Source organism: Marmota monax, unplaced genomic scaffold (genome assembly GCF_021218885.2).
Source record: "Marmota monax isolate L192 unplaced genomic scaffold, Marmota_monax_Labrador192_F-V1.1 WCK01_AAM20220418_F8-fsc00414, whole genome shotgun sequence".
Classification (NCBI taxonomy): Eukaryota; Metazoa; Chordata; class Mammalia; order Rodentia; family Sciuridae; genus Marmota; species Marmota monax.
In genome coordinates this window covers 543871-566639 of record NW_026694289.1, presented here as the reverse complement: position 1 = coordinate 566639, position 22769 = coordinate 543871, and the positions used below count along the sequence as shown (strand labels likewise).

General features: G+C 42.7%; 1 gene segment (V, D, J or C); it reads right to left on the bottom strand.

The window, feature by feature from the left end:
* Positions 1-1593: 1593 nt before the first annotated feature.
* LOC124108967 (immunoglobulin lambda variable 3-9-like) lies at positions 1594-2411 on the bottom strand. The segment is given in 2 exon segments: positions 1594-1970; positions 2339-2411. Coding segments are annotated over 2 exon segments (423 nt in total).
* Positions 2412-22769: the final 20358 nt, after the last annotated feature.

The following is a 22769-nucleotide window of genomic DNA, read 5'->3' as shown; positions in this document are numbered from 1 at the left end:
TGTGAGGAATACTAAGCAAAGGAACCTCAAATATCAGATTCTTCATAGAAAAGATCCTTGCTTTTTAAATTAGGGTGTATCTATTCTTGTGAAATCTAGACTTTTTTTCGTAGGCATACATGGATTAAAGGAATGAAGGAATAGTCATCTTTTGATGTAAAAATGAGTGTTGTGTTTTTTGATACACTCAATTATCAAGTTCACATGACTTATGAGTAGGATTCAGGGTTCAATACCCATGGATGATGTAGGACCTTTGGTCTTGTAGGAGGTTTGTGTGGAGTGAAGTGTGGCCAGCATGAGGCATCCAAGATGCCTCAGGTTCCATTAGAAGCTGCAGTGAATTTGGGATTCCTGGAGGTTTTATTGGGCTGTTTCTGAAGCCAGTGAGTGGGTCTCAGGGAAAACTCAGGTCAGACCCCTGGCACCTACTTAGTTGTAGAGGAGGATGACCTCCCCAGGGGTGTTTGCTATGGTGCCCTAATGGCTTCTCTCAAGCAGATGGGGACAGACGCTTCTGGCTATGTCCCTGGGTCTGGCCTAGGGAGGACCTGACACTGAATAGCAGGGGAACTCTGGGGTTACACAGGGGAAGCCTTGGAGCAGGGGACACAGGGAGAGGAGATGGTGGATGAAAGGCAGGCATGATGGGGAGGGGTGCTGCAGCAAGATAGAGGATCCTAAAGACACTGCTGGGAAAGAACTAGAGGAGGGATGGCCAGGTATTACTCTCTGCTAGACCTCAGAGTAGTCCAGGTAGTCAAGGACATTTTCTCTAGCTGGAACCCTCCCAAGGACACCACTAGGGAACTCTCACATGTTCATTTCTATCCCAGTGTTGACAAGTCCTACAGAACAGGGATGGTAGACCCAACACCTCTGTACTCTGTACATGGAGACATGTGTGCCTATTTTTCTGTGAGAATTTCACATGCTCTCCTCTCTAGTGGTCACTTTCATCCTGCAGAGAAAGTTTGATGGGGCTGAGGACTGAAGTCACCAGTGTCAGTTTCACTGTTGGAACCAGGATGCTTGTAGTCAGGAGAATGAAAGATTAAACTGCAATTCTTTGCTTTGGGGCATTCCTGAAAACTGATTTATCAGGTTAAAAAACTGGATTCACTGAAGAACTAGTTCTTACCTGAACAAACAGCTACTTTGTCAAATAGGTTTACTAATCAATACCCACAGCAAAATCCCCCAAGCCTGGTGCATACCAACCCTCCCCAGTACAACACTGGTTACATGAATACTCATCAAAATTCTTCTTGACAGATCTGCCTTAAAACTCCCCAGGACACATTTTTCAACACTAGAACCATGCCCTGTTCTTCCCCTAGTTAACCATAAATAAGACCCTGCCACAGTGAAATTCTGCTTAATACTAACATGCAATTTTGTATGACTGATGACTTGCTGTGGCTTTTGGGCCTGGCAGATCAAGTTGATAAGAATGAGTTCATCAAGTTCCGATGGAATCAACTGATCCTGGGGAGGTACAGTAGCCTTCCCCTCATCACTCAGGAATATCTAGACAGAGATGGGAGGAGATTTCCTCCACAGCATGTGGCATGCACTCTGCTGTCAGGCTAATCAGAGCAAGCAGGAAGGGCCTTTGGTGCTCGGCTGGTGGCAGGTTTTTGTCTCACTTCCCTGTCTGCCTGTGTCACTGTAAGCAGCACCACTATCCCACACCTGACAGTAATAGTCAGCCTCGTCTCCAGCCTGGGCCCCACTGATGGTCAGGGTGGCTGTGTTCCCAGAGTTGGAGCCAGAGAATCGGTCAGGAACCCCTGAGGGCCGGTTGCTAGTATCATAGATGACAAGCAGCGGGGACTGTGCTGGCTTCTGCTGGTACCATTGCACATAATTACTACCAATGTTGTTTCCTCCACAGGTGATTCTGGCTGTCTGTCCTGGGGTCACCAATACTGATGATGGCTGAGTCAGCACATAAGAGGCTACAGAACCTATAAGGAAATAAAAGAAGGGAGGGGACTAATGGTGACAAACACTTCCCATGAGATGCCCAGTTTTCCCCTAGCCTGAAAGAACTTCAGGAAATATGTGCAACAAAGTGCATCCTCTGGCATCAAAATCAGTCACAGTGGCCCATGAGCCTGACTGAGGAATGGAGATTTGAATCCATGACCATGCCCAACCCTTTTCCTCAAAACCAGAGAGCACAGTGTTGGAATTTCAGCCTAAAGTCTCATCCTGAAGCAGGTCCTGAGCATCCTGCCCACCACAGACAGAGCTCTGCTGAGCTCAGAATTAGGCCAGGTTAGTTATACAGGAGCCTTGGGCTGGCATGTGTATTGGGGCCTCGGGGCAGCACCTGTGTAATGAGCCAGGAGGCTGATGAGAAGGGCCTTCCAAGTCATGGTGCCTGTGGCTGCTTCTTGAGTCCCAGGCTGGTCTGTGTTTCCCCCAGGCCTTTTTATTCCCTTGTTGGGGACAGCTGCCTGTTATGCAAATCAGCCCAGGTCAGGGCTGCTACTGGAGGAAGCTATGTGGTGTCCAGAGAAGGGCTCATCCCCAGGGAGCCAAAGAGTGGGAGGGGCATCCCTGAAGAACTACCCTCAGCTCACAGAATGCTCCTTTACTTTCTAGTCCCAACTTCTTGGCTATGTCTCCATCCCAGGCTATTTTCTATCCAGGAATCTGGGCTGACCTTGTTATATAAAGATGAGTCTGTCTTTGTCATCAGAGCAAACTATAAGGTTGACAATAAGAGGTTTCCGCAGCTATGGGATTCTGTCCCAGATACAGCCCCTAAAGCTATGTGGGTCAGTCAAATTCTTCCATAAATGTACCTGGACATTCCATAAATGTCCAGTGAGGTACAATATCTCTCTGTCCTTTGTGTGAAGGCCTCAGGCAGATCTTGGGTTCTCAGGCTCACATGTCCTAATGACTGTAGGCGGGTTCTCTACCTACCCTACAATACTAACAGTTACAAAGCTTCAGCATGAATGGTGGCCTGAGGAATACTAGACCTCTGCCATATCAACAGGGACATTTTACAAAGAGAAGGGATTTCTGGGAGACACAGACATCAATGAACACATACATCAATGTTATTCCCCATACTGAAGAAAAATCCAGCATTTCCTCCAGGTCTCATGTCATGGTCACTAACCCTCCTGCATATGAAATCTCCCTTCTAGGGTGAGATATGATGTTTGGGCAAGGGAAAGAGGTGTCCTGTGCAAACACCTAAAATAGGAAAATTCTGGAAGAGCTAGATATGAGAGAAATGAAGACCAAAAAATTTGTACTTGCTTCAAAGATGATATTGTAGAAATATGACACCTTTTCCTCTAGATCTCAGGTTGTGGTTACTACTAACCCTCTTGCACTTTTGAATCCTGAAGCCCAAGTCCAGCCCAAGCCTAGGGGGCTTTGTCAGGTGATTCTCAACTGCCCCCTAGTGGCCACTCTACACTGGTTGCTGCATGTCATGGCATCCTTGATTTAGGTGCAGATTCAGAACTTGCCCCTCAGGCCCAGGTTTTCTTGATCTTTGGCCAAGGGAGGAAATTCATCTTCTTCCTATGGATGTTACCGGTTTTAGGATCAGGAAGGAGAGGCTCACATTACACAGGAAAATATGAACAGGTGCATTTGGTAGAGGAAGGTTAAAACCCACCTGAGTTATCACTGCATATTTTTTAGGGTGGTGAGTGGTCAATGGAAGTGGTTCCAGGTCCTGGTGCTGGGTAACACTGGACTCACGAACTGGCTCTTCTTAGTGTCAGCTGCAGGTGCAGAGTCAATGTGAGTGAGTTGTGAGAAGCACAGACAACAGACAGGAGTCCCTTCACACCAATGTCTATTCAGACCCACTGTGGTCTCCACCTACTTCCATGCTGGGAATTCAGCAGGAACATGATGCATCCTTTGCTCTAGGAGTTTCCATCTTCTGGCTGACGCTTTGCTTTGGATACACCTAGTGTGCAGTTTAATAGTCTGTCCCACCCACCAGAGCCTGTGCTTAGTCTCCTCTCTTTCTTGAAAATCCAGACACTTTTTCCAAAATAAACATCCAGCACTGACCATGTAGTACAACACACAACCATGGCATGGAGCACTCAGTTGACCAGAGTTCCTTGTCAATGCAAGCCTGCACTTGTGAGGGAGAGAAATATGTTGGTCTTTGCATCATTTTGCTCCTTAAATTCAGGTGTGATTGCTGGAGCTGCAAGAGCCATCTAGGGTCTTTATTAAACAACAAAAATGGAAGGCTAATTTTGTAAGGATGGTAGAAGAGAAGCTGGAAAAGGCCCCAGGTCCCACAATGAAAAAGTGAGTAAGGAAGCCAGAAAACATCATGCCTTAGTTGTTTTGTTTTCTTTTTTCATAAGTGTTTATTTCTAAGTGCTTTGCTTTTGCAAGAGAAAAAATTAGCCTCCACGTGCTCATGAGTCTGTTTTAATGCATGTATTCTTGCATTTAAAAAATATCTACAACCCACTAGGAAAATAATTAACAAAAATAAATCAATTAACTAAAACAATGCTGGTGAAAAAACCATTCAGCGGTAATGATACACAGGTAATTAATACACTGATTAGAGAGAGTGACAGTCAGGCTGGGATATAACCTGAGGCTGGAACTCCCCTGCAGATGTGTCACTGGAGCTGCCCTCAGGACTGGTGAGAAATCACAGCACGTGTGCAAGGACAGCAGAATCCATGAAGTGGGGGAAGAGTCTGGGTGTGTGATGATGGGAGAAGAAAGTGGCAATGTGAGGAGACCAGGACTGCAACCTGTTTAGTCCAAGATAATAGTATCTCCTAAGGAGAATTTTGATGGCAGGGCAAATGCACAGTCAGAATTGTTGATGGTAAAATTTCCAAGTAATAAACTCAGTTCAATGGCATCTTTGTAGCATATTATGAATCTCAAGTCCAGGGAGAGATGAGACACAGTGGGTTCCTCTAATCACAGCCCTGCTTACATGGGACTTGATATACCCAGAGGGTGGTTGCTTGTTCCTGCCCTCTCCCCTGTACCTACCATGCAGCCAGGTGGGAACTTAGGCTACAGCCTGTGCCTCCTGACCTGGGACAGGTGTTGAGTGTCTCCTAGTGTTTGAGAGTGACACAGCAGAGTTTTCCTTGACAAGCCACAGATTCCCTGGCCTGCAAGCATGGAATATTGAAAGTATACTTCATAGGGAGGGAAAAAAGGGGGGCTGAGAAACGGAGTGACAATTCCTATGTCACTCAGGGAGGAGATGAGAAAAACAAAAGCATCTACACTCCCAATAATTACCTTCCCTGGATATACAAGGGTCATCCTGGACAAATCCTCCTCATTTTCTCATCCTGGGATTTATCCAGCTAGATTCTGATCTATTTCAATGAGCATATCTCCTTGGTGTGTGGAAATATCCTCAGTCAAAATATTAGGATACTGAAGCTTCATCCTCTGATTAATCGGCTGCATGTAGGGACTGATGCTACCCCTCACATGAGCCTGGACAGATTATTGGAAGTGTGTCCAGCTCCCTGCACCATTCCGAAAGACCAAATATCCAGATTAGAAGCAACTACAGCAGTCATTTCATGGATATTTACCCAAACATTTCCCTGAATTATCACTTAGGCCCTACATATTAATATACAAAATGTCATCTATTGTCAACTCAGGGTCTATTCAAATAAAAAGGTAAATTTAATAATCAGTAGTAGTTTGTGCAGTAAATTATTTGTAGTTTGTTTTTTCCTTTGTGGTCCAGCATTTCTACAAATAAGACATCAGTTCATATGCAAGTCTCGAAGATGTATGTAGATACTTTTTATTTTGCTTTTTTTAAATGTCCATAATGGCTTATCTATGTGATCTGAAAGACCTGGAGTAACTTTTAAAACCATTTGTCCTAATAAAGAATCCATTGTGGATATAATATTATTAGGGGTTTCCTTTCATATATAGGACAAATTTAAATATGGCTTTGCAAATATCATGGTCATACACCTATTCTACCTTCTGACTGTTTCTCTCTCTCTCTCTCTCTCTCTCTCTCTCTCTCTCTCTCTCTCTCTCTCTCTCTCTCTCTCCACATACCCAGCCCTATTTTGTATTTTATTTAGAGACAAGGTCTCACTGAGTTGCTTAGCACCTCTCTTTTGCTGAGGCCAGCTTTGAACTTGTGATCCATCTGCCTCAGCCTCCCCAGCCACTGAGATTATAAGCATGTGCCACCACAACCAGCTAGATTCTGATCTCTTTCAATGACTTGTCTTTGCATAAAAGTGTCATTCCAATCCAGAATTTATCTCTTTAATGACAAACATGTGCCTGTTTTGTGCTGCTCAGTATTTAATTTTGATCAGAATTGGGAGACTTATGAGCATATCTCCTTGGTTGTGGGAATGAGGGGGATTTGGCCTTGATCAAATCTAAGAGACATGGGGCACTGCCTAATGGCATGGGCTATTGGGTGATCTTACATCAAACACCAACTTCTTTTCTGGGCACATCAGCCCTTCTCATCCTGAGGACTACATACTGTTAGGCTCATAATTTTTTTTTCTTAACCCAATGCCAAATTCTGAGAGGAGGGTCAGAAACCAGGTGTCCCTTCTGACACACTCCACAGTGAAATGGAGGGAAGAGAGTGCTTGTATCTAACCAGGCTCTCTGGAGTCCTTCCATCCTGGAATCTGTGAACTAGTTTCTGTAAGGCGTTTTATGGAAGTGACAAGACTTTCCATATAAGATCTAACTAATTCCTTGGGAAAACCACATTTCCAATAGACATCTATGCTGTTCTGTAATTTAGCCATAGTGAGAAACCAGGTGAGTGAGTGGAGACCAAAGTCATGGTCATTGTTCAAAGGATGAGTGAGACTCAGCCCTGGGTGAGGAAGAGCCTGCCCCATGTGTGTATCTGTATTATTGTGAAACAGTGTGAGTGGCACTCACTGTCATTTACTATGGCATAGAAATAGTCACTCTTGTCTCTAGCCTGGCCCCACTGATGGTCAGATTGGCTGTGTTTCCCAAATTGGAGCCAAGGGATTGGTCAGAGTTGTGTGGGGGCCATATGCTGTCATCATAGATGAGCAGCACAGGGGCCAATCTGATTTTTGTTGGTAACAATGTGCATATTTATTCCCTAATATACCTTCAGATCATATGGTTCTAGCTTTCAACCTGGAGGTCAATGTTGCTGAGTAGTTGTACTGAGCCAGCTCTTAGGAGGCTATGAAGACTGCCAGGGGAAAAAAGCAGTGGGAATAATAATAAAGGGATCTTCCAGAAGTTCCTCTGTCTGCCTAGTCTGTTCTCTCTCTAGGGAATCTTTGGGTCCTCACCCCACCCACTTCAATCTTAGTTCCAATAGCCTATGAGTCTGGGAGGTGAATGAAGCCTCTGAACTCATGAGGAAGCCTGTCCATCTTACTGGCTGTTGCAGCCCCTTAGGCTCACACAAGCCAATGATCACAATGTGGGAACCTCAGCCATTTAGCCCCCTCTCCTGCATCAGGATACTGAGCACCTGCTCACCACAGGCAGGGCCCAGAGAGCTCAGAATCAGGGTTAGGCTGATCCCAAACACCTGAGCTGTGGGTGGGCAGCATCCCTGGGGCAGAACCTGCACAGTGAAGGGGAGTCCAGCTCATAGTAGAGGCCTCCTCGATATTGTTTCCTGAGGCTCAGACTGGCCTGCCTTCCTCCTAAGCCAGCCTCATACCTTTACTGGAGATCCCTGTCTATTATGCAAATCAGCTAGAATCCAGGACAGTTCCTAGAGGAGCTCTGTGTTTTCCAGAGCAGGGCTTGGCCTCAGAGACACAGGAGAGATCTTCCCTGAAGACCCACCCTCAGCTCAGGAAACACACCTTCATAAGCTGATTTCACAGTCTGGGCAACATTTCCATCCATTGATAGAAATAGTGATAATAGTACTCTGAAATAACTGGTCATGTGACTATGCATAACCATCAGAAGCAAGGTAGGTACATTTATGAAGAATGATTCCAAGTGGCTGTCCTGAGGTCTGATCTGCAGAGAAAAATGTGGATGATTCATCATCTTTTGATGTAGTAGATATATGGCCAACTTGTTTCTTGTTGTTTCTAAACCCTCAGAATTCATGAAGAAAGTTCAAGAGGAACTATGCTAAGACCCATTTCAACCCTCAATTTTAGATGTGAACCATTTTTTTCAGGCAAAATGCACTGAAAAAGAAGTGTCCCCAAAGAACATCCCCAGCATAAGAGAGCACTTTAAATTCAGGGAGAGCAAAATATAGCTGCTGCCTATATTTCTAAAGTTTCATGGGAACCACAATGCCTGCTTCTTTAAGTTTTTCAATGGTGCCGTCTCACTGCCAGGGCAGATCTGATGTTTGCAACATGGACTACATGACTGGGAAACATTAAACCATTTCATGCCAGAACCATTATGTTTATGCTACACAATGAGTCTTCCCCTATTTCTACCCTATTCAAATTTGCAAATTAAAAATAGCATAATAGCATATTGGGCTGGGGATGTGGCTCAAGCCATAGTGCGCTCGCCTGGCATGCGTGCGGCCCGGGTTCAATCCTCAGCACCACATACAAACAAAGATGTTATGTCTGCTGAAAACTAAAAAAAAAAAAATATTAAAAAAAATTCTCTCTCTCTCTCTCTCTCTCTCTCTCTCTCTCTCTCTCTCTCTCTCTCTTTAAAAAAATAAAAAATAAATAAAAATAGCATATCTTTGGATGGGGAGTAGGATAAAATAGTGCCACCTTAAAGATCCAAGGGAATCATGGTTACGGTTAGTTTTAATATTGATTTAATTTATGAGTTGCCTAAAATAACATTTGAATGAATCCTGCAAGGTAGAAGTAGATTTCTGCATATCCAGACAGAAAGTCATCTTACTGTCCATTACTCAATGAGTGGTGGACTGTGCTAGACCAGAGTAACATGTCTTCAGGTGCATGGAATGCACAATTGATGGGGAAGTTGAATTCCTCTCTATTCCTCTAAGAATGCAGGGTCAAAAATGGTGTGCATTCACAGGAAATGCACATCACTGCATATATGCATTTTACCTCTGTACTTCATTCACTCTCCATGTGTGCTTGGACCAATGTGACAACCAGAAGAAACTCCTGGAACTATACTATTTCATTGAAACTGTATTGGATGAGTACAAATTGGCAAGTATATTGAATGATTTGCAGAGACATGCATTCCAGAGAGTGAGAGAAAGATATCATAATAAATTTCATTTCTCCATATTAGCTCAAATATTTAGGGTTTAGCTGTTTGGAGCTTTCCAAGCCAAAATAATGGAAAAATCTTCCACAAAATAATGTTTCCACAAATAATCTTCCACAAAATTATTTGATTTTACCCTTCCCACCAATGGGAGGAGAAACCCTCAAAACTTCTAAGATTTGCACAAACAGCTTTGGGGATATTGGTCCAATTATAATATTAAGAGACAATGATGAGTAGGTGTGGATTCCAGAGCAGGAATGATCTCTATGTGTCACACAAGGGGGTCACTTGCCTATATGTGTGGGAAATTGTATCCAGTAGTCTCTGTGATAGTTTTGAAGTTGGCATGAGAGCACAAACCTTGTGTTTAGGTTAGTGTCCTCTAGAAGAATTTACATGTTGAATATGGAGTTCTGGATTAAGACCATGTTATCTATTACAGGAATTATGCATCTTTTGAAAACCAGATCCTGCAATTCCAGGTCCTGGCAGAAGCAAGGTTTCATGGGACTTCAAGGGATCACACATCCAAAACTGTGTGAACCAGCAGTCATCATGTCAGACAGATCCAATAGTGATCATTGTGTGACGGAGTTTATGTGTCTAAGATGGAGAAGGAGCAGAACTGAGGCTCAGTGACATCTGGGCAGGTGTTCCATACCCTGGGTATCTGGGTGGAGAGGCATTCTAATGTTCAGTAGCCACTCACATATTTGAAGTCTGGACTGTTCTAGGCCATCTCTGGCAAGCTCTGGTGAGGCCCTTCTTACTTACTGTTGGGGACACTCTCCAGAGTCTCAAGATGGTATAAGGCATTGTATGGTGATAGATACAGATAGATAAGACTTATCCTTGCTCAGGTTTCTCCTGCTTGTCTTTTTAGAATTGTGCCCCACACTTACCATTTCATTTAATTTCCATCTCATTTAATTTCCCCCAAAGTTACCACTTCCAAATATCATGATCACATTGTTTCCGTCTTCTTAATATCTGACAATTAGGGTAAAACTCAACATAAGTTAAGGTGGGAACCTTAAACAATTGGTCCAAAAAAATCAGTTCAGCATGATTCCTTGCTTTTCCATAATAAAGATGGTCTTGCTTCCAGTTCTTGAAAACCCACTGCTCCTTTCCATCTAAGCTCTCATCAGCATGATATCCTCATCTATCCACAAATGTATCAGTGTTCTGGTCATGACAATATAGCCAATCTCTAAGAAGTTAGAACTTTTCCTAATACTTTAGTCTTCTGACTCCTCAACAGAATCACCCATAACTTTCCATTTTCAGCATTTTGAACTTTTTCTAGCCTTTTTCTCTAAGGTCCTCCAGTCTATGTTTCTAAATTTTTATGTATTGGTTACTGACAAAGATCTTATTGCCCATTTCTGATTTTCTTAGTCCTTTTTTTGAGGTAATCACTGATTACAGACTGGTAACTTAGGAGGTAAAAAGGTTTATTTAGCTCCATATTCTATATGTCCAGGAACATGGCACCAGCATATATTTGGTCTCTGGTGTCTTTCTGCTGACAGAGACTCTGCAGAGTCCTGAGGTGGCAAGACAGAATCATTGCTCAGGTTTCTCTTCCTCGTCTAGAGCCACAGTACCATTAGATTAAGACTCTGCTCTATTCCTTCATTTAACCTTGATTACCTTAAAAGGTTTCACTTCTAAATATATAGTCAGATTACATTTCTACCCTCTAACTATCTCACAATGTGGACTGAATTTCAACCTCAGTGTTGGTTGAGACACTAAAGCCATAGCACAAAGAATATGGATCAAATGTAGGCAGCCCTCTATTCACCAATGGTTCTTGATTAAAAATAGAAAGTCACCATATCCTCATTAATGCAGGGATAAAAAGGGACCAGGGATGTCAGGAATAAACTTTGGGTCCTCATACTGAGGAATGGAGGTGTCTGCTGAAGGTTCAGGTGATGTGGAATACATAGTGAAGAGTCATAATGAGTATCAGCTATGACCTTGGGACCAGTCACAAGGAGTTTCAAGTATTTAACATGAATATGTAGATACAGTTTAGCCAAATTTTTCTGTTTTCTCATCCCCCTTTGTCAGGGTTTTTAGTCCCCGTTTCCTCCTGACCAGCAGAAGAAGTGGAGAAAGCACGCCCCGACCAGGACGAGCCAAGAAAGGTAAAGGTCGACTGGTGGCCCGCACCCAGCCCTCCCTCTCCAGGGGATAATCAGACGCACCAAGGAGACGAGTCCAAGCAGGGTCTCATTTATTGAGGAAGTACACACAACTTATATACTGCACAGGAGCCAATCAGGATAAAGGTCAGAGAGGTGGAGCGAGTTCACGTGTACACCCATCCCATAGTCCGTAAGGGAAGGCATGAACGGTCCACCAGGGCAGAAGAGTCCTGGACCTATTCTGGAGGTGGTCTGTTTTTTCCATCACCACCCACAGCACCACCTCCTGGCTGATCACCAGGAGCCATCCCAGCCACATGTGCAGCCCCAAGACCGGGAAGCGGGCAGCAAGTCATGTCATACACCCCTTCTTCCTCTTATCTTCCAACATAAGACATGCTAACTTTATTTCTTTGTCTTTGAGATAAGTGTTTTAAAATGTAATGTGGATCAGTTCTGGGAAGAATTATGTCATCCAAAAGTCAGAAAGAAATTTGCATAATCTTATGGTGAAAGAATGAACATGTTTATGGTTTTTGAATTTATTTTTTAGTAGTAGATGGACACAATATCTTTATTTTATCAAATATTTTATGTGGTGCTGAGGATTGAACCCAGAGCCTCAGGCATGCAAGGCTAGTGCCCTACCACTGAGCCACAACTTCAGCCATGTTTATGGTTTTAACTAGCATAGTTTCATGGGAGCATGGATCATGGTATCATCTTTCTTTGGACATTGTGTGGATTTATAAATTGTGTAGGTTCCAATAACCAGTTGGTGGACTGTGTGCTTTATATTTTGAAATATTTCCCAGAATTTTCTTCATTCTATGTTTCTGGATAGCCTGTTGAAAAGAAGTCTGCCTGTGTGAAATTCTGCATTACCAAGGCATTTCTAGGAACTATTAACAAGCACAATATCAGTTAAGAAATTTTCCAGGTATGGCATAAAACACTTGGTTGAATGTATTAATGACTGTGTTTCCGTGGGAAGTAAGAAGGCATACCATGATCACCTGGTGGCTGAAAGGGCAGTTGGAGCCATGATATCTGTAGTTAGGTGAAGTTGGATCCCTAGAGAGGCAGAGCCAGGCATCTTGACCTCAGGCAGTCATCAGGTCTGAATCACCCTCTGTGTGGGAATGTGTAGTTGGTCTTGCAGAGGGCTATCACAAGGACCACTACACTGGTTTGCTGTGTTCAGAATCACAAGCTGCATAGAAACCTGTGGCTCCAGGAGCTTATCAAGAGTTGGGCACTACTGGGACTAATCTGGGACATATGGAACTCAAGTTTCCCAGTCTACACTAAATGTAAATTCAGGGATCAAGAACAGAGCCAGGCCTGGCATAGTGGCAAATGCCTGAAGTCCCAAAGGCCCGGGCAGCTGAGACAGGGGGATCAAAATTTCAAAGCCAGCCTCAGCAATGGCGAGGCACTTAGCAACTCAATGAGACCATGTCTCAAAATAAAATACAAAATAGAGCTGTGGATATGGCCAAGTTGTTGAGTGCCCCGAGTTCAATCCCCAGTACTCTTTCCAAAAACAGCAACAACAACAGGTCTGGTGATGACTTCTGTCTGTCCTTCCACTCAGGTCCTCTTATCCCTGCCACAGACCACACACCTAAAAAAAAAAAATGAAAACTACCAGAACACCCTGGTTATGTCACCTGTATATCCACTCCTGGTCCCCTCTGCAGAGCCTACCTGGATGCTGGAAAGAAAGGGCATCCTAGGGCCTTAGATCTGAGGGAGCTGGCAAGACCAGTTTATGACTTTAACACCTGTCCTCCTGGGGGTTATAAGAATGTGACACAGAAAAGAAAGGGGTTTGTGTCTCACTTCTCCATCTGCTGAGTCACTGTGGGTTTCAGGATTGCTCTCCCACCTTTGACAATAATAATCTGCCTCATCTCCAGCCTGGGCCCTGCTAATGGTCAGGGTGGCTATGTTTTCTGAGCTGAAGCCAGAGAATTGGTCAGGGATCCCTGAAAGCCATTTGCCGTCCTCATAAATCACTAATTCAGGGGACTGAATTGGCTTTTGCTGGTACCAGTGAACATGTGCCTTAGAACGTTTTCTCCAGAGCAGGTGACTGTGGCCCTCTGACAGGGGGATACTCACCCTAAAGGTGACTTTGTCATACATAGGAGCTGGTGGAATCTGCAAGACAATGTTTATAGCAGCTCAATTCACAATAGCTAAACCATGGAACCAACAGTCCTTCAATAGATGAATGGATAAAGAAAATGTGGTATATATTCTCAATGAAATATTTCTCAGCTTTAAGAAGAATGAAATTATGGCATTTGCCAGTAAATGGTTGGAGTTGGAGAATATCATGCTAGGCAAAATACACCAATCCCAAAAACCCAAAGGCCAAAGATTTTCTCTAATGCATGTATACTAATTTACAATAAGTCGGGGGGGGGGGGGGTGATAGAGAATAGTATCATCTTAGATTAGGTAGAGGGAAGTGAAGGGAGGGGAGGGGAGGAGATGTGGTGATAGGAAAGATAGTAGAGTGAAACAGACATTATTACTTTATGTATGTAGGTGACTGCATGAACAATATAATTCTACAACACGTATACTCAGAAAATAAGAAATTATATCCCATATATATATATATATATATATATATATATATATATATCAAAGTGCATAAATGCATTCTACTGTCATGTATAACTAATTAAAACAAATTTTAAAATTTTAAAAAATATATAGAGAGAGACAAGAGGGGAACCTGAGGATGAAGAACTCATTAGAAAAGACCCAATGACTATGTTGGACTGAGCCATGGTTTGGCGTGGACCCAGATCAGGGTCCTGTGGGAGCATCCACACAGGATAATGTGCCTAGAACATCACCTGTGCAGACAGAGACAAGGGTAAGGAGGAGGGGTACAGACCATGGTGGAAATTTCCCAGAAGCCTGTCTCCTGAGACCAACAGCACAACTGGGCTCCCCAGGCTCTCTCATTCCTTCTCAGCTCCTTTGACACAATGAATATTTGGTGCTTATGCAAACATACTACTCTCTGTGGGCTCTTCATTGAGGGCAAGTGGAGAATATTTTCATCAGCTGTGGGGTAAGAAAAAGAGACTGAGGAAAAAGAATGGAGTCCCAAATTCCTCCAGATGCTTCTAGGAGCAGAAAATCAGCCTTGAACTCCTGGTCCCATATCAGAGCCTCCTTCCTGTAATTGATACCATGACAAAAGTCCCAGACCTCCTGGGCTTCGGTGTGTCCTGGGCCCAGCTCAGCAGGGCTGTTGACCTTCCAAGAGTCTGGCCAGGGACTGCAATGGTACCTGTCACAGGCCAGTGATAACACCTTACTCAGTTGAAGGTGAGTCATGGATGCTCACCTTCCTCCACCTCTTCATGTGTCTCTTAGCTGCACTTTTGTCCCATCATTATCATTTTTATTCAATCCTACAGTATAAGCCTTTGAGTACATTTTTTCACATGGGATATTGTGCTTGGGAAATAAGCACCTGTGTTTTTATTCATCACAGTTTCTGGTCTCATTTTATGTCAGGTGTTTTCTCCTTTCTATGGCATCCTCCTTCTTGGAATAGACTATGAATTAGAACAGGAAAGCTCTCTTTTATTAATCTTTTATCAGTGTTTTATGTAATCTTGTTAAAAAGGCCAGGCACCAGACCTGTCTGAGAGTTGAGATTTTGACTTGTGGTCTCTGGATGTCATCATGGTCACAGGTACACGGAGCTGATCTCTGAATCATAGGTTCTACCTATAGGGAGAACCCTCTCAGTGAACCATGGACAGTCCTATGGTCAGTGCTATGACTTCATCAGAGTGTTCTAAATAATTTTCCAGGGAAAATTCCTGGAGTCTCCCCAAATATTGAGATTGCAACTGATCAGAGGAGCTGCCATCTTCAGAGCTGATGTACTTGGAGTTGGAAGAAGAGGCCAGTGTGGAGGACCAGGTGTCTCTGCAAATGCTTATGGGAAATGGATCAGCCCCAGGACCACTACTGGACAGCAAGGGATTGTGCCCTGTAAGTGGGTAAGAGACCGAGGCAGCTGATGTAGCTGAAGAACCCAGGCTGGAATATCTATCCTCTCAAAGTGAGTTTGCTGGTAGAACACCTGCACATCATGTAGTCTCCACAGCAAATGTAGAGCCCTGTAGCAGCTTCCCAGCCTGTTGCCTGGGACCATTTTTTCCATTGCATTTCCTCCTATGACCAACTTCTGTGATTTTGGGTTGAAAAAGTCTGAGTCTAACCCTCACAACCTTTGGTCACTAAAGTCCAAGGACATAGGATGAACTCTCCTGACTTTCAATCTGAGGACTATTCCTTGGATACCTGTTGACCTCCAAGGCTGGCCTTCCTCTTGGGTTACCCTGAGCATTTGCAACTTCTGTTTTGATTTCTCCTTGTAGCAGTTCTGCTGCCCCCTGCCAGTGTAGGAGCTTCAAAGTAGGGGCTTACCTCATCCAGGTGACTTTTAAGCCCCTGTCATCTGAAAGGGTATGGGTATGGACTACAGCCTCAATTTGTAGCAGCCTCACCCACCCTGTCCTTCTCAACACAGTACAGAGAGGTGGTCTCTTCAGTGTTCTCCAAGATGGGCCATGAACAGCTTATGTACTTGAGTGTCCAAATATAAAATCTGTTTCTGGTCCATGTGTTTTGATAGAAGAGGGGAAAATGCAGAATAAACTGCAGCCCTACTACAGAGGTTCCTGGTCAGAGAAACCTAAGTGACAGGCCTAAGAGAAATTTCCTTACAATACATAAAAATAGGCATCAAAACTGATGTTACTCCTTCTCCCATCACAGCATGTGTGGGGCTACTGGAACACAGGATGTTTGGCACCACAGCTCATCTGTGTGCTTATGCCACCACAAACATCCTTGTCCTCCTCTTCCATCTCTACTTTCCTTCTCCTGCTCCTCCTCCTTTTCTTCCTCCTCCTCCTCCTCACCATTATTTTTACTAAAATTATTATACTTCATCACATATATATCCTTTGTATTTCACCACAAAATTTTCACCATTCATTAATGTATAATCATGAGTAGTCTGTGTATCATAATCTTGCATCAAAGACAATTTAGTAATAAATGTTTTTTAAGTAATACTAGCAAACTAAAAAAAACTTATCATAATGGTCACATCCCACTTTTGCAACAAAAAAAATGGCATAATGATTATGATTATGCAATGAAATTCTAGTTTGTGGTAGAGAACTTCTGCAAATTCTTCTAGTCTCTCCAGGGGAAGTTCAGGCTCACCTCACAAAATATTGGGTTTGCAGAGTCTATTTTCACATCTCCTCAGAGGAAGGAGAGGGCTCCAATGACTGTGCCACTTAGTGAGACCTGGGATATCTCTTTTGAATTAATAAGATCTTTTTTGTTCTTTGTGTCACTATGTGTACGTTTTTGTTTTCCTAACGATTAGTATATGCTTCCCCACTTCACAATAGGTAAAGTCCAGGAGAAGTGAAAACAATGGTGTCAAGTTGATCCAAGTCTTAGAATTCAGGTCCTGGCTGTATCAGACAGAACATGACCACAGCAGGGAGAGGAAGAGCCGGGCTGCAAAGCAGTTCTCACATACTCTTTGGTTCATTGCTATCTCCATATGGCTTGACTGTCACCAGGAGCCCATCTTGTTTGCAGGGATGCTGTTGGTAAGTGGACACACTAGGGCCTCTTGTTACAGATATTGTGACATTGACTGCAAATGTACCTTTTGTGTTCTGATCAGAAGGAGCCAAGTTGTACTGATGGCAAAGGGCAGTACAAGAGCCTCCAACCATGAGGACAGAGCTGGCCCCTGTTGTTGCCCAGCCTGTGTGATGGAGAAGTGAGTCAAGGTGCTTGGCATAAGGGTGTCACTGGAAGTGTGTCCCAACACAGGAACTGTGGTCGTATTTGTAACCACAAGGCCTGCGGTGTGCTCATGTGAGTCTCAGGTACTGTGGTGGAAGGTAGATCCAGTTATGTCTCCTCATACATATTTTCTGGCCATGATTTTTTTCTGTTCAGGTGTGAGCAACAAGCACTGATGCAGAGCAGAAAGAGATCAAGTAGGTCTTCCTCTTGTCTCTGACCATGCTTCTGTGAGTAAGTTCCCCCAATAAATTATGTTCTGTGTAAATCTAGTTCCCCCCAATAAATTGTACTCTGTGCCACAACCTGCACAACATCAACAAACAAATCATGAGAAAGGTCAACTGGAGATGGAAAAAAACATACAGACAAAGAAAACACAGAGACATTTTTATGTAAAGCTGGGGCCAGGTTGGCCACTGCCCTTTGATGGAGGAACAACGACCTATGCAAGTTTTTTTAAATAGGGTCTCATATTCTGGAAGCTAAACTATAGGGGCACTGTAAATGTTTCAAGGCTCGTGAGTTGTCATATGCTTCTTTGTGCACTAAAAATTTACAGAGCTGGAAACAATTTGAAGCTATCTTACCATTGCAGTGCTATTATCCTGCTGTAACCAAGACAGCCATTGTCCTGGGACATCTGATAACTGTTAGCACCAGCAGTGAGAGTCAAGGCTGATAACATCATGGCCTTTGGCAAGAAATGTTTTCCAGGTATGGTTTTTGCAAACTCCACAGGATGAGCCAATGACTGTGGGCTCATCTGCTCTCAGCTGAATCTTGTTCTTGCCTAGGACCACACTTCTCTCGGTAAGTTCCCCAATAAATTGGACTCTGTACAAATAAAGAACAATCTGTCTCTTTTTCTTCATTCTTGTGGCACCTTGAGCCCAGCTCTTATACTGTGCTGGATTGTTCTTGAAAAACACCCACAAAAACAAATTCAGACAATTACATGTGAAGTTGTGCAAATCTCTGTAATGATGTGTTTAGTGCTTCCTCCATTTTATAGATGATATGTTGGATAAAACAGCAAAAGTAGGTGACCAGAGGTTCCAAAGTAGTTGGAACTAAAACACATGTACTCTTTCTTCTTCAGTTCTTTTAGCTAACACATTGGATGCACAATATTAGACTGGGAGACATATTGTGTTTGTGTGTGTGTGTGTGTGTGTGTGTGTTTTCTATGGGTGTCTTGCTGTTTTCTAGGCTGACCTTGGATTTGGGCTCAATTGATCCTCTGGATTCAGCCTGCCAAGCATTGGGACTATAGATGCCCACCACCATATCTGGCTGTATACCTTGCCTGAAAGGAAGCAATTTTTTTATATTAGCATTGAAACCCAGGAGTGCTTGATCAGTGAGCCACATCTCCAGAGCTTTTTGTATTTTGAGACAGGGTCTCACTAAGTAACTTAGGTCGCACAAAGTTGCTGAGGCTTGCTTTGAACTCCTGATCCTCTTGCCTTAGGCTCTGAGTCACTGGAATTATAGGTGTGTGCCTCCATGCCCAGCTAAAGAAAGAAAATCTGACAAGACTTCTCAAAGTCAGTGGGAAGAATCTTTATTCTTAAAGTAACCTAATCTGAGATGTACACCTGTTTTCATATGAAGCATATTGTGTAATTGCAGTAAAAACATCTGAACATATGAACAAATGTCTGGACTAAAATTCTGAAATGAACACTATTAATGGCATTACCAATGTGGGGTATCTACAGAGAGATGAGTGAATAAAAGAGAAGGCACGAAAATAAGGCAGCCATATCCAAACAACAGTCATGTGGTTTCATGGTGAATTCTATAATTGTCTGAAAATTTATTCCAATTCATATGTTTTGTTGAACCACCATTATTGGTGTTCATTGCATTGTAAATATTTATTTTATCAATCCCTCACACTACAAAAATATATTTATATCTTGAAATCATCTTTAGATATGATACATTATGCAATAATAGAATGTAGAATTAAGTGAAAGAACCTAGATTGTTTTCCTTTGTTTAACTACAAAGAACATGAACTCAGAACATAATTAAGTGTAGACATGATTTCTATAAGAAAAATATAAAGCAAGAGTAAAGTGTTAGTCTGAACTCTCTTGGTATTAGGCCTAACAAAATATCCTTGAATCCAGAAACAAAGAAAATGAAAGGATGAAATCTGGCCCAAGGCCCTGCACTGTCTCTTCATTTTACTATGATAAAGTGGAAATGGAAGCTTGGTCCTTCCTCCTTGCACTTCCAGCAGGTACAGGACAGACCCAGCCAGCATGTGGAAAAGAAGAAAAGATGCATCTGAAGGTAAAATTCCTAGAGGTTCCAAGAATGAGGCTTAGCCATGGAATTCCCAAAGAAAATGGGAATTGGACTGAATGCCGAATCTCTATGGCATTGAAGAGTGAAACATTGGCAGGCATTTGAAATATGAAAATTTCAAATATTCAAATTTACTTATCCATAGAAGGTAGGCATTTTCTCATATTTTTCAAAAATATATGTACATGTGTAATTTAATAATTGGAAAAAGCATAGGAAGATGTTGATGCATGATGAATCATCACATCCAAAGCCTGCAAAGTGCAATGGTAACTATAGAAATGTCATATTGGAATTAACACAAAGATGTCAGGACTTGGAAATTTCATTGCTAACACTGGAAAATTTTTGGCAAACTAGTGAATGTTGATTACTGTTTTATTTTGTCTGGGGCCTCCACAAGCTGTTTAAAGTATTCCTGAGAATATAATGACATACATATATACATATATATGTACATACACACATGCACATATATTACATTTACATATATCTTACTTTATGTATGTACAGTGGTGACAGAGAATGGGAGAGCAGTATCTGAGACTGGGGTCTCTGATGACCTCATGGCTTTGGAAATCCTAGTGCCTGTGAATGTTCCTGTGCACATTTTCAGGATACCAAGCTGCTGTGGCAATGTCCTGCATGAAAAGGCTCTGCAGAAGAGTCTTATCAGCCTTGACCTTGATCTCAGGGCTCATGGTTCCTAGGAATAGAGAAACTCTCCTTCTAGACAACCACAAGGTTTCACCAGCTCCACTAATTTCAGAGCTGCCCACTAACAGTAACTTTAAACAACGAACTTTCTTGAGAGCTACACAAAACTTCTAACATTGCACATTGTGACTGTAAACTACAACTGCAGAAAAACTACATAAATGTTTCTAGCCCTGTAATTTATTGAGTACAAAGAATAATACTTTGCATAGTCTTTAACCTAATAATGGGATATATATCAGGTTAAATATATATGTAAATCTTTAGATCTGCTTCTCCATCAGAGAGTGGCACTCCACCTGATCCCAGCTATTTTATCTTCAAATTCTGTGTCTGTGAGTCTTTTATTTCTAAGCCCCTATCATACCTCACTGGAACCTGCTAGACTGGCTATGCTGGTCACGGCATATTACAAACAATAAAATTCATACTTACAATTTTTAATTTTGATCTTTTCTCAGTGTAGCTACATGTGTGTTGTAATTTGATTGCAATACTGAGGAGCTCCAGTAAGCTTTGCAATCACAAGGGCAAATAACATACTCTACAATATATGGTGTTGGTAAGCAATACAGTTCACCAGGCTAGGGGTACTAAAAGCAGTGTTTACTTATATCTTTGATATATATGGCTTGTCATGATATAATTATCATTGCAGACCAAATGTCTGTATATATAATCAGTTTTTCATTCTAATTGGGGTTTTAACTAGTCATTTGGTTGGTACATTGTGGAAATAATATACATTGAAAATCCTGAGGAATGATATTCTCACCCACCAAATACCTTTTCATTATTGAAAAAAGGATCCCTTTATTTAGGAGTTCATACTATCCAAGAGAAAATTCAGGTACAGGGGTCTATTGACTTGTGATTCTATAAAAGAAGGAGATTCCACTCTCAATATCTCCTGCTCAGTTTCTTTCCTATGGGTTTAGAAATGAGTGACATTAATGAAAAACCTGCACTTACTCTGTCTCACTCCCTTGGCAACATTATTAACACTGTTAGGGCAGACTCCTCGGGACTGATATACCCACCAGACCTCCACTGTGAAACTATTTGCCATGTCTTTTAAATCTTTCTCCAATTAGTCTCAGTTGAACTTCCTTCAAGAAAAGGCAAAAAGAAGATCACCCTCCAGGGTCACCCTGACTGAAGTATCGTGGATATGAAATGAATAAAACAATGTCATTGATGCCAAACTGCACCAAAGCAGGCCTGCACCATGGAGGGACATGGAGGCATTTACAATGAAGATTTCCCTGAGAACTGGAGGAATTGTACCTATAGGTATGGACTTGATCCTCTATTCCAGCAAAATGAAGAGTTGGAGAGATACACATCCCCTGAGACCACTTCACACTAAGCAGAGTATGTTGTCACTGTACCAAGAACATAAAATGGGGTATGTTTTGTTTGTCATTTCACCATGGGACTGGAAGACAGCTGAAAGGGAACTGAATTTCTAGTCCATGTTGCAGGAAGAAATCTCTTTAGAGTTTAGGAAGACTCATCAGAGCAAGAAGGAGATTTTGTCCTTAGGGGAGGTTCTGGTCTCACTTCCCCCTAAACTTGGCCCACTGTGGTAAGTGCTACTGCCTGAATATGAACAGCAGTAGTAATCAGCCTCATCCTCCAGCTGCAGCCCAGAGATGGTCAGAGAGGCTGTGTTGCCAGTCTTGGAGCCAGAGAAGCGAGCAGGGATCCCTGAGGGCCTACTACTAACACCATGAATCATGAGTTTATGAGTTGTTCCTGGACGATTTTGGTACCAGGAGACATCATTATATTTCCCAATGTCACTGCTGGTTCCAGCACAGGAGATGGTGACTGACTGTCCAGGAATTCCAGAGATGGAGGGAGGCTGAGTCAGAGCAGACTGGGCCCAGAAACCTGAAAAGAGGAGAAAACTCATGATGTTGAATCAAACCCTGACCAAGGTAAACCTGAGAAGGAGGAAACAAAACCTTAGCCCAGATGTCCCCAAGACCTCCTTTTCTGCAAATGTCACAAAAGTACCCTGATTGAGGAGTGTGAGGACAAGCAGAGTCCAGACCATGGTGGTGGCGCCCCAGAGCACTCCCTCCTGATACTCCAGCACTGGACCTGGCACCTCCAGACTTATTTATCTGCTTCATTGCCTCAGAGAAATGAAGGAGGTCCTCAATGCAAATCTGCTTCCTGCATCTGCCTCTCCTCAGCCCACTCTGGCTTGTCCTGAACTCTATACACTTTTACATCTCTATCCCAAAGAGTTCAGATGACCAGATATAGTCTCCCTGTCTTAGATTTCCTGATGATAAGAAACATAAATTGTCTATTCTTGCTTGAACAGGAAAGAAAGATCTGCTGAAGTCCATCATCTCTATGAGCACCTAGAACTTCAGTGTCTCTGCTGAGATCTCACTGTGTCTCTGAGGAGACCCCACCATAACAATAACCCTCCAGGTC